The sequence below is a fragment of the Anabrus simplex genome, chromosome 13, assembly GCF_040414725.1.
Source record: "Anabrus simplex isolate iqAnaSimp1 chromosome 13, ASM4041472v1, whole genome shotgun sequence".
Classification (NCBI taxonomy): domain Eukaryota; kingdom Metazoa; phylum Arthropoda; class Insecta; order Orthoptera; family Tettigoniidae; genus Anabrus; species Anabrus simplex.
The window spans coordinates 82,243,615-82,256,368 of NC_090277.1; the positions used below are offsets into that span (position 1 = coordinate 82,243,615).

At 39.3% G+C, this 12,754-nt stretch overlaps 1 protein-coding gene across 9 annotated transcripts in view; it reads left to right on the forward strand.

Annotated features, from left to right (window-relative positions):
* Positions 1-12,754, forward strand: part of LOC136884941 (zinc finger protein OZF) — a 150,854-nt gene that overhangs the window by 20,124 nt on the left and 117,976 nt on the right. For all 9 annotated transcript variants that reach the window (XM_067157271.2, XM_067157268.2, XM_067157266.2 and 6 more), the window contains one exon: positions 3,265-3,323. In XM_067157271.2, coding sequence (XP_067013372.1) covers positions 3,265-3,323 — 59 coding nt within the window. The remainder of the gene's footprint in view (positions 1-3,264; positions 3,324-12,754) is intronic.

A 12,754-nucleotide genomic window follows, 5' to 3' on the forward strand; every position in this document is an offset into this window, starting at 1 on the left:
GAATCGAACCCGGGCTCTCCGGATGAGGAGCAGGCAAGTTAGACCGTGAAACCGGCATCAAACATTAATTACCGGTACGCAAGTTCAAAATCTCGATACTTTATATTCAGTTTTAGAGGGGAAACTTCGTCATTTTCCTGTGAAAATTTCTTTCAGTTCAGCAACTTTGATTAGCCAAACTCTTCAAAAAACGACAATCGACCATAATTAGTTTTTAATTCTCTCATCTAATAAAATAAAGCACATTAAATACAAAAGCGCCCAGCATGATGGCAAAATCCCTTCTTTTCTTAATCTTCCATTGTAATTTGGTCTCTGGTTCATAGTCAGTTTCTGGAAATCTTGTACCGCATAAATTAGGCCTACATCGGACTTTTAAAGGTAATGTTGAACTTGAGAATGGTTTCAAAGGTAAGCATCTTTTCTCAGAAGTTCTCAAATGCATTATATTCAATTCGTGTCCTTGGGCTCAGCTGGAAAGCGCGCTTCCTGCACATGTCAGTACGAGTTGGAAATGTTACAAACCATTTATTTTGTACATGTAACGTGCGCAAATAAAATGACTGCGGTTTTTTACTTTTAACACGAAAACATAAAATTCCCAGTCTTGTATTAGGACCAAAACATTAACAGGCAATCCCAGGACCTTCCATGGCTTTTTGTAAATAAGGTGCAACATATGTTCTGGTCTCGATAACATAATTGTATACAATAATATTAAAGTAGGCACTAGGTTTGTGCAAGATTTGTGTTAAGAAGGAGCAGTTTCGATTCCTGCCTGAAAGCCCAGTTACTATACAGTGCCGTGAGGAAAGTGCCGAAAACCTGTTCAGCAATACAATCGAAAAAAGTAAAAATATAAATATCTAGCACTGGACATAATGTGGACGTTTTATAAGTGCGAACATTTGACGAAACTCGTTCCGTCTTCAAGTAGAGCTGTCAAAATGCTCTGTATCTCCTTACAATTGTTGTGGCCACTCTCCGCTTTATAATTTCTGAGATTCTCTAAACAATACCACCCGAATTCAATGCTAAGATGGTCCTTTTTGCAAGTTCACTGTCTATTGCTTTTCCAGTAGGTATAGTACTTGCTCTAATTATCGCAATGATGGGGCGTGTCCGACTCGTTGGCTGAACGGTCAGTGTACTGGCCTTCGGTTCAGAGGGTCCCGGGTTCGATTCCCGGCCGGGTCAGGGATTTTAACCTTAATTGGTTAATTCCAGTGGCACGGGGGCTGGGTGTATGCGTTGTCTTCATCATTATTTCATCCTCATCACGACGCGCAGGTCGCCTACGGGTGTCAAATAGAAAGACCTGCACCTGGCGAGTCGAACCTGTCCTGGGATATCCCGGCACTAAAAGCCATACGACGTTTCATTATGGGGCGTTAACGCCAAGATCCATAAATATGCCATAGATGTCCTTTCATGAGATACAGTTTATTGAGAAACACTTGATCGAGGATTTAGCGTTGATGGGACTGAATTTTCTGGACGGGTGATACGGGAAATCGTTTCTTCGAGGAACGGATAAGGTGGGATTTTTACAACGTGATTTAATTACGATGCTCGTGGGACCGCGTGATCTTACCCGATTTGTAGAACAATCTAGCATCTCACTCCATAACTACGCCATTCATAAGAGCATGCCAATCGAATCGGCATCTTGGCATTTTTTGTACTGAATTTAAGTGCCAATGCATCGGCATCTTGGCACTGTAAGAGCTAAACTTCTTTAGGATCTCCTGTGGCTGGCCCATTCATGTTCACACATCTTTTCCATTCCTGTCCTTTCTTGTTACTACATCTGTCTTGCTTTTTTCTTTAATGATTTTTATTCCTTGGTACTTTGTTCTTTCACTTCACTCATTAATTTAGTTGTTGAATTTGTTCTTCATTGTCTCCCATCAGTACATCATAAAAAATTCCATTGAATATTTCACGTAAAACGTAAAAGGCTTAAATAGAAATGACCATAATTCAATTACTGTATTTGTCCACGTAATTTTTGGATTGTCAGTTTTGATTAGTAATTACAGTGAAACCTCATTAACACGTTTTCCCGTTTAGCATGTTGTAAATTCAAAGTCCCTATTCTCATCATATTAATCCTTACACTGCTAAGCCTCAGTTATCTCGTCGGCAACTTCAGCTATATTTCTAAAAAGGAAATACATATCTTTGGAGTTTCCTTTGGTTTTCATACTTGAGCGGCAGCAAGCTACATCTTTCAAGAACATATTGGACCATAAGCCAAAATGCAAGATTGCATTTTAAGTGGTTAAAAATTTGAAAAAAATGCACTAAGTTGGCAGTCCTGAAAAGCACCTGTGTCCAGGGCTTGTAAAAATGTCTTCAAGTAGCGGAGAGCGTGTGCACTTGGAGTTCGAACTTATAGAAGCTGTGAATACTCTTGACTTGGAAGATGAGTACTCAGATGTCAGTGATTGAATATCGAACTTTTTATAAAATAGTGTAGTTTGCCTGTAATGGACAACCCTGATTTTCTCTGTCCTTAAATTTTGTGCAAAAGAATGAAATAATAAAACTGAAAATTCTGGAATTCCTTTGCCAATTCAGATGATATTTTTTATTATTCTTGCTCATGTTTCGTGTATTTCATATATTTTTAGATATTATATTCGTACAAAAAAATTCAGCATGGAGGGTTCTGACAGTCGCTCGACATATTAGCAGTGAAAAGGTTAAATCTAAATAAAAATGCCTTGTGTATCGCATCACAAATTTTTCTATTATCACTTAGTTCAATCACATTTTTCCTAGCCCTGAAAATGTTTGTTATCCCTTGTGAACTAAATGGTTAGCATGCTTGCCTTTGGTCACAGGGGTCCCGGGTTCGATTCCCGGCAGGATCTGGAATTTTAACCATAATTGGTTAATTCTGCTGGCACGGGGACTAGGTGCATGCGTCGTCTTCATCATAATTTCACCTTCATCATGACGCGCAGATCGACTACGGACGTCAAATCAAAGGACCTGCATCTGGTGAGCCAAACGTATCCTCGGACACTCCCGGCACTAAAAGCCATATGCCATTTCATTTCATTATCCCTTGTGAAAGGAACGTGATTTCAAACTTGGGCAGAGCCCTCGTCAGTTGCATAATAATAATAATAATAATAATACGAGAAGTTTCATACACTGTATATTGTCCCAGTTGATCCCACTTAACATGAAGTTTTTAGTTTGTAATTCACTTTTCATTTCAAATTTTGACAAGTTTTTTTTCTTTCCTCTTAGAATCTGAAAGAAGCAGCTCGCAGTGAAGAACGTGATATCAGCAGAGTTCTTGTAAAGGAGTAAGTCTTTTTTTTTAAATTATTCACTTCTTCTTTTGGTAATTGTAAGGTATATAATAAAATTCTTGAGAGTACTTATAAATTATTATTATTATTATTATTATTATTATTATTATTATTATTATTATTATTATTATTATAACATTTTATGGCCTTCATTGGACCACTTTAGTCAATTTTATAAAAAAAGGGTTTTCAGTGTCCTGTCAGCCCAGTACTTCTTCATTCTCTCTGATCTTAATTTTATTTCTTCGTCTGATATCACCCATCACATCGTCTGCCTGTTGATCTTGGTTTATAGATTGGTTTGGTTTTGAAAGGTTCTATTATAATTTGTAGTTGATTCATATCTTCCTAGATGTCTAATTTATCTAATGTTGCTCTTACTGTTACATCATTTTTCCTATAATTCTCCTGGTCCTGTTTCCTGCTGTCTGATGTCTAAAGTATGAGATTTGTTTCTTCCTAATTGTGTTCCATTTCTTTGCAGACTATTTCATTAGAATCTAGCCTCTAGTGTAAATTTTCTTGGTAGTTTTTGTTTATGATTCTTCTTCTCCTTCTTTGAACACACCTGTGAAGTTTGACATTTGACATGTGATATTCACATCGTCTAGCTAGGAAAAGTAATTCAGCTGCATTCAAGTAAATCGGTCTGTCCATATATATATAACTTTAAAGTTTTTCAGTCTTTTGAAACTAATTATGATTAATAAAACAAAGATCGGGTGATCCTAAAAGATATTGACCCATCTCCTTACTTTGCCAATGTTTACAAGGTGCTAGAGAGACCGATTAACAGGAAAGCTAGAACCTCTTCTTATAGCTCAGCAAACTGGATTCAGGATGGAAGTAGAGCTGTGAATCACAAATACTGAGATTGTTACAGCACATTGAAGACAGTTTCAAGAGACTGCAAATCTCTGGGGCAGTATTTATCTACTTATTGGTAGCTTATGACAGGGTCAACCATAAACTGCATCTGCCAAAGCTTTACAGCATCACCAAAGACTACCAGCTCACCTATGGTGAAGAACCTCCTTCAGAATAGATTTTTTTGTTGAATTTCGGGGAAAAGGAAGTAGGTGGAAACCCGAGAAGAATGGGTTACCCAAAGTGTCCTTGAACTATTGCTTTTCAACATCACCAATGACCAGTCTATACCTGAAGGAACGGAAAGCTTCATCTACACAGATGAACGTGCTATTACTGTATAAGCTAGCCAGTTTGAGACTATTGAGCAAAAGTTGTCTGTTTCCCTGAAAGAACTCACAACCTGCTATGGGGAAAATTAGTTGAAACCGAATCCTTGGAAGACCCAAGAACAGAGAGGCTTCTAGATCACTCCAGATCACTTGGGAAGGAGTCGCCCTGTCATCGTCATCATGAATTCTTTCCAGCGAGCCGGGTAGGATGTTTAAGAACGATGTGCCTCCATTTATTATGATCCTGGTATGCTTCTCTTCTCTCTAGGGCATCCCATGTTTCTCCTCTCTGTTCTAGGTCTTCTCTTATCTGAGCTAACCACCTTTCTCTAGGGCGTCCAATTGGACTTCATCCCGGAACGATCTTTTCAAGATACTTCCATGCTGTTTGAGTCTTCTGCATCAGCTTAACGTGTCCTAGCCACTTCAGCCTTGCAACACTCGGCCTTTCTTCCATGGTCAGGTTAACCTGCAGGTCTCTTCATATCTGAACATTCCTAATTCTGCCCTTCCTCGTTTTCTGTACAGCTGATCTAAGGAACTTCACAAGCTTGCAGTTGATTTACTTCTCTTTTATGTTTAATGCAACTCTCCAGACTGTATGTCATGATGGGCAGGAGATGTCTTAAACAGGGTCTGTTTAGTCCTCTGAGGAACTCCCTTGTCTCATACTATGTTCCATACTTGATGGAAAAAGTTGGATCCTTTTTGCACCTTGATCAGCACTTAATTCTTGGCACTTCCGTTATTTGATATTGTACACCCCAGATATTTAAAGGTCTTCATACAATCAATATTCTCTCCCTTGAGGGTGAGGGTACAAGGTGTATTTGTCCTGCCAACTTTCATTACCACTGTTGCTCTTGCTCACAATTAACTTACATTCTTTAAACTTGGTGTTCCAAAGATCTAGTCTCCTCCGAACATCTCTCTCAGTTTCTCACCAAATGGCAATATCACCATCAAAAACAAATGCAGTAAGATCTTTGTTGTCTATTTCTTTGAGTTCCTTTATAATAGTTTCCATGAGTAAAATGAAGAGCAATGGGGAAAGGAAACTCCATTGTTGGACACCTCTTCTTGTTTTAAACCACTGAGATCTTCCATCTCCTACTTGCACACTACTTTCACAACCATCAAATAACATCTGAACTTTTTTAAATTAGTGCTTCTGAGATGTTATATTCTTCTAAACATTCCTATATTTTTCCTCTCTCCACCCTGTCATATGCTTTTTCCAAATCCATAAACACTATTGTCAAGTCCTTCCCTTTTTCCCAAAATTTTTCTATTAGCTTCTTCATTGAAAAAACTAGATCTGTGGTTCCTCTATTTCTTCTAAATCCATGTTGTTCCTCTTCAAATTGATCTTCTATTATTTCTCTCAGTCTCTGTTCTATAGTCTTCATTATCTTAAGACAATGTGACATCAGAGACGCCCTGTAACACTGTGCAACCCTGAAGTACTTAGGAGCGAGGCTGGATCGTGTTCTCACCTTTAAGAAACACTGTTCCAACATCAAGCACAAAGTGTCAGCTCGGAACAATAATGTGGTATGGAAACTGATAGGCACCAAATACGGTCCACAGCCATAAACATTGAGGGCATCTTCACTCGCACTGTGCTATTCTGCTTCACGTCCGGTGTGGTATAGATCTAGCTATATAAGACAGATGAGACCTGCTGCATCATCACAGGCTGCCTACAACTTACGCCTTTGGATAAACTGCACTGCCGTGTTGGAATTTCACCTTCTGACATCTGTCAGGAGATAGCAGCAAAGAGCAAGAAGAAGAAAAGCTGTCACATCTGAAGCTCACCCTTTGTACGGCCGCCAGCCAGCACCCCTCTATCTAGCTTCTGGAAGAAAGTTTCCTCAGAACAACAGAGGCTCTTGGAGGGACAGCACATCAGGTCTGACTTTGTAAATGGTGAGGTAGGCTCAGTAGCCCTGGAGAATGGACGACACCACGTTACGAACTTCCTCCTGGTCATACAGAAGGATGGTTGATATGGAAAGCGCTAAACAGACTGTGCTCACGTGTTATGACATGTAAATATAACTTGTTGAAATGGAATTTCCAAGTAGATTCATTGTTATGTGAATGTGGGTCACCACAGACTACATTCCATCTTCTTCAATGCAGACTGTGCCGAACAACATGCACTATGGAACGCACAACACCGGACTCTGAAAGTTGCTAATCTCTGGTCAGCAACTATATACGATTGTTCGTTCCTCGTGTTTGTAGTCCTTGTAAGATTCCTTTTGTTGGAATGGGACACCTCGGATAGCAGGCCTCGAATTAAGAAGTAGACACACAAACTTCTTCTCCAAGCGCTGTGCTCGATGCCGGGTCACCTACACTGCCCAGATCCACCACCTTGGGCTTTCTCTCTTTTTTTTTTCCTTTCTTTTCATTTATGTTTTGTTAATATGTTTATGAAATGAAAATCCACAGCCTGTTTCCAGTCATTCGACCAGGTCAGGAATTGAATGAATGAAGCCCCCATCTAACGGCGAGGATAGGAATCGTGCCGGCTACCGAAGCCTGTCGCACTCCTCTGGGGCAATGATTAATGAATGACAGATGAAATGAAATGATATTGGAGAGTGTTGCTGGAATAAATTATGAATTAATATGTTTATAAAGGTATAAAATTTGTCTTTTATATGCAGCTGATTTTAGTGTTTTTGATACGACAAATTAAAAAAAGGACCTGAAAAATTGTAACATTTAATGAAAACAGAATGACATGTTTCGTTTTTGAAAGAACAACATTAGATTTTGTTAAATCACTCTTTTTATTATTATTATTATTTTAAGAAGTGATTAATGTTATGAAGGAGTGTCAAAACACTATGTTAAAACTCCACGTATAACGTTTTTATAAATGTGGAAATGTTTCAACTTATCTCTATGATACACTTATTGTATTGTGCTTCATCCTTCCTGAGCTGTCCAGTGTGGATCACCTCATGTTGTCCCTGGCATCACACCGGCTGGGTTATTAACTGATAACTTTATGTTACATCGTGCTGCGGTGATGGTTGCTGGTTTTTGTGGGAATCTATTTATAGTCTATTTGTTTTTGCTCCTACTTTCAATTGTTTTTTAAAACTATGCTTAGGATGTCTGTTGAGCGTGAATTATTGTGGTTTACCAATGTGTGATTAAATTTAGTAGTGTGTTAATAGTGAGAATTTTTTAGGTCTGTATGATTATCGAGGTTATTTCGGTTGACTGTATTTACCATTGTGGACTCTGAAGAAAAATTCTCTTTCCCCATCACTTTTTGAGATTAAAAAAGACTTGTAAAATGGGGCAATTACATAAATAAATTTGATATTTATTTTCAACTTATAAGGTTGTTTCTGGTTGGCCATTTTCATTCTGTGCAACAAAGGACACAAGCTGCTCACAGTATTAGGCATTAAAAGAGAAGACAGTAAAATCACGGCCCCATCTCTAATGTGTACAATACCAGTTTGGTAACTGTTGTTAAGAGTGCTATTTTCAGTAGGCATTTTTAGTTGTTGAATTGCAAGTTCATGCTCTGTTGATTTCTGTTACTGACGAAGTGTATAAAATACCATCATGATACAGAATGAACACAAGAAATATATTTTGTTGAAAATATTTTGCAACTATATTGTGGTTTTTATTTATTTATCATTTTTGCTACTTTTATATATTTTTGTTGAAATTCTTACAATGATGTTGATAGCAAATTATTAAAGAAGTCTAGTTCAGTAACCAGTGAAGAGAGCTTTGCATTGTCGTCTTACCAAAGTATTTGGTTTGATTCTTGGAGAATTTGTAGAATTTTAACCATGCATCGTTAATTTCTGTGACTTGGGAGTCTGAGAATTTGCTCTGTTTCAAACAGTCCTGCAACTTGCCTACAACACTCAGCAGATGTTGTTCACCCTCATCGGAGGGTCTGGCTTACAGGGGGATACAGCAGGTTGAAATAACGACACTTAATGAAATGAACAAATAATTAAATTAATGGTATTTGTTAAGAAGCAAGTGAGGTTGCAGACAAAGCTATCTTTACATTAGCCTGTTTTCAGAGTGACTATGATTTACAGAATGGAAGCTGGATAGGTTCTGGATATCTTATTAGTAAGTTAAAAGTAACAGGCATGAAGGTTGTGAGAATGATTACTGGTTCAAACAGAAGGGTATTTGAAATGAGGGGAATAAGGCTAAATTAGGAATGAACTCATCAAAAACGCTGTGCATATAAACTGGCTTTGGAGGTGACGTAGTGTGAGGTAGGAGGAGGAGGATAGGTTACCTAGGAGAATAATGTTCTCTGCCATGAAGGTTAGGGGAAGCAGAGAGAGACCAAGACAAAATTTATTATACTTGGCTTTTAATGATGAGAGGTGTAGAATAAAATGAGGCCACAGAGCTAGTCGCTGGTAGAGGTTTGTGGAGGTGCTTGGTTAGTACACAGAGACTTGCAGGCTGAATACTGAATGGCTTAACTGTAACTCCTTGGCCAAATGGTCAGTGTTGAGGCCTTTGGTTCAGGGGGTCCCGGATTCGATTCTGGGTTGGGTCGGGGATTTTAATCGTGTGTGATTAATTCTTATGGCTCGAGGACAGGTTGTGTGTATGTTTGTCCCAACACTCTTCTCTTCATATTCACTCAACACACCACATTGCCAACCACAACAGGAATACACAATAGTAATTACATTCCTACACATAGGGTTAGTGTCAGGAAGGGCATCCAGCCGTAAAACAGCGTCAAATCCACACGTGCGATACAGTTCGCACCCGCGACTCCACAGGTGTGGGAAAACCGGTAGAAGAAGAAGAAGATACTCATTTTAAAAATTCACCCGCTGAAGTCTAAACGGTCCGACACCGAGGTTATCCAGTTCTAGTCCCGTTGGTCGAAAAAATTTTCACCATCAGAACGTTGGCCGGCAAGGTAGGGGAGGTGTTGGTATACAATTTCTAATCACTAGATTGCGTGCCAAAAGCCTGGATTAAATTCCAAACCTCTCCGCAGTGCTCGTATGGAGTGAGGGCATATGACACTGTTGATTGTGATTCGTCCGTTGGATGGAGACGTTAAGCCTTGAGCAGACCCCTTGGTGTTATTTGACAGGAGTAGGCTCTGTGCCGGCACCAGGTTTCACCCTCTCCCTATTATCATATATCGCGTCATTCATTTCATCTCATTAACTCCTCTGATGTGGTTGACGTAGGAAGGGCACCTGGTCATAAAAACCCGCCACGACAGATTCATCTCACCTCATACCCGACCCTGTAGGGAAACGGTACAAGGGTTGGACCCGCATTTTTAATTCTTTTTCACCCTCCTTAAGTGGATTTCCCAAAAGAAAAGTGTATTCATTTATTTTTAAAAGAGATTCCAAGTAGGGCCTACCAATTTTAACGTCTGTAACATTTTCAGTTTCTGAGATATATGTATCCTCATATAAAGAATTCAACTCCATCCTTACTTCTTTTCACCCCCTCACTCCCTAAGTGGATTTTCTGAGAACATTTGTATTCTTTTATTTTAAAGGAGATTCCAAATACCAAATTTATGTCTGTAACATGTTAGGTTTTTATGGTATATTGTAGATAATCTTGTTGCTGTAGAATCCTGGAGCTGACGTTGCCATGGTTACGGCAGTTCATTTCTTTATCCGATTCCTAGAGCAGGGGTAGTGTGGTGCCAATATCTCTATAACGGTTGGTTTTAGCCCATAGGGCTTACCAAGTTTTGTTCTTTACGTCAAGAGGCTTAAATTGAGCTTTAAGGTACAGTCCCAGCATTTGCCGGGTGTGAAAATGGGAAACCAGGGAAAACCATCTTCAGGGTTGCCGACAGTGGGGCTCGAACCCACTATCTCCTGGATGCAAGCCCACAGCTGCGCGCACCTAACCGCACGGCCAACTCGCTTGGTCGAAGAAAACTGTAAACTTTACGTAGAGCTAAAGGCTAGGTAGAGTATGTTGACATTCAGACCTCACAGTCAGCTTACCGTAATCTTGCCACGGGGACTCTGCAATGTGTAGAGACCCCTATTAGGATTTTTCTTGGAAGCAAGTTGTTACATACCAACATAGAAATTAAGGACAAGGAAGTGAAAGAAGAAACCTTTTGATCACATCCCTTACCGGTTTACCTGGACACTTCTAAGATCGTCTTTCAGTTGTGTTCAGTGTATTGAAGCTTGTCTGTGATTGAGTATAAGAAGGAAATTGCTTCCCTTGTCGGATGAATCAGAAATTTAGCAAAAGCATTATTAAAACACTTATCCTAACCAGCCCGCTGTTTCATTGGGAATTACATTGTCTATGCTAATAACGAATTAAATCGTAATTTAGTCACTGCAACCACTATGTCAGGAGGATGTAATTTTGTATCTACATAATGATTTTATTTAATATAATTTAATGTTTTAGCTGTCATCGACTGGAGAGTGTCGGATGTTCTGATCAGCATTCTATATTTATCCCTGTTGAATATATCCTTGGGATCAATTTTTAAAAATTCCAGGTCTTTTCAAACCTGTTTCGTCCATTTAATTTAATTTAATTTAATTTTATTTATTTATTTTATTTAATTACTGTATTTCTCCTCCACATTGAGAAACATACAAATTACATAACTATAATGCTTAGTTATGCCTTTGCTGGCAGGACCTAGTGTTTACAGTGCACTATGTCTTCTGGTATAGGCTAGAGCAATTTTTTTACTTTCATAGATCTGTCTCTGTCTTATCCTTGGCTTTAACATTATGAAAATGACTGAGGTATGAGCGATGCTAGTAATTCCAATCTTTATGCAGCGAGTCCTTGCTATGAATGGTGTGAAAATGTTGCTCATAGGGTCAGTTGATGTATGCATTTCAGTGGGCTTGGCAGACTGATATGTAATAGCAACTCTGGCTCAGTGAGGAAAGCAACGGAAACTACCTCACTCCTCATTTCCCCAGTATGCCTCTTCAGTGATGCCTAGCCATCTTTGACAGCTGATGGCAGAGCTGTTGAGGATCCCACCAGCGGAATCGCTGACGGACTGAACATACATACACATTGCTTAGTTTCTCCCTGCTTAATAAGCAATAGGCATGAAGGATCGTTTTGAAAGAGTTTTGTTGAGTTTGTACTGTATTGATTAAATTTAATTGATTGATTGATTGGATTCATTCATTCTTCTTGTTTCGTTGAGGCCCCTTGGACCATGAGGTTCCTAACAGGTGAGCTTTCTTCTTAGCCCAGAATTCCTTCATCTTTGCACTGTGAGTTCCTTTCCCGAGTTCGCTTCGCTCCCACTCCAGGATGCAATGTTTTAGCTGTCATAGACTGGAGAGTGGCGGATGTTCTGATCAGCATTCCAAATTTATCTGTATTGAATATATCCTTGGGATCAATCTTTAAAAATTCTAGGTCTTTTCTAACCAGTTTCGTCCATATATCATTTGTCCCCTTCCCTCTATAAATGGTGTTGAAGATTCTTAAGGTTAGGTTCTTCTTGCCTGTTCTGACTTTGTGACTGTAAAAGCTAAGTCTCCTCTTTCTCGTGGCTGGTATTATACTCTCTAAATGTTGGTAAAGCTCGTTGTTATGCCTGATCCTGTATTTACCTCCCTCCTTAATGGGGCCCATGATTTTTCTCAGGATCTTTCATTCTTTTGGTTCCAAGTTCCTGATTTGTCCCTTTTTTTTGACCATGTTCAAGCATTCTGAGGCATACAGTACCGAAGGTCGTACTACGGTTTCATAATGTACCAAGATTGAGGCGAAGGGTAAGTACACGTTCTTACAGAGATGGAAAGCTCTCTCTTCAGTTTGGTACGCCTGGCTTTCATGGCTAGAACCTCACTAACTTTCGAGGTTTAGGTATTTGTAGGAGTTAGTCTTCTGTATTACTGTATCCTTATGTGGGATTGAGCTGGTTGCATCTCTGATGTTTGTGATGAACTCAGTTTTGTTAATGGCAATCCTTAAGCCTACTTCAGCTGCTATTTAACTGAAGTACGGAGCTTCCTCCATACTTGATGCTAGGAGTGCGAGATCATCTGCGAAGGCCAGGCAATTGATATTTAACTTGTCCTCCTTGAAACTGATTCTCAACCCTGAGTTGTCTGATAGAGTTTTCGTCCATCCACGAATGACTTTCTCTGGCATGCAGTTGAAGAGAATAGGAGATAAGCATTCCCCTTGCCTAACACCTGTTCTGATATC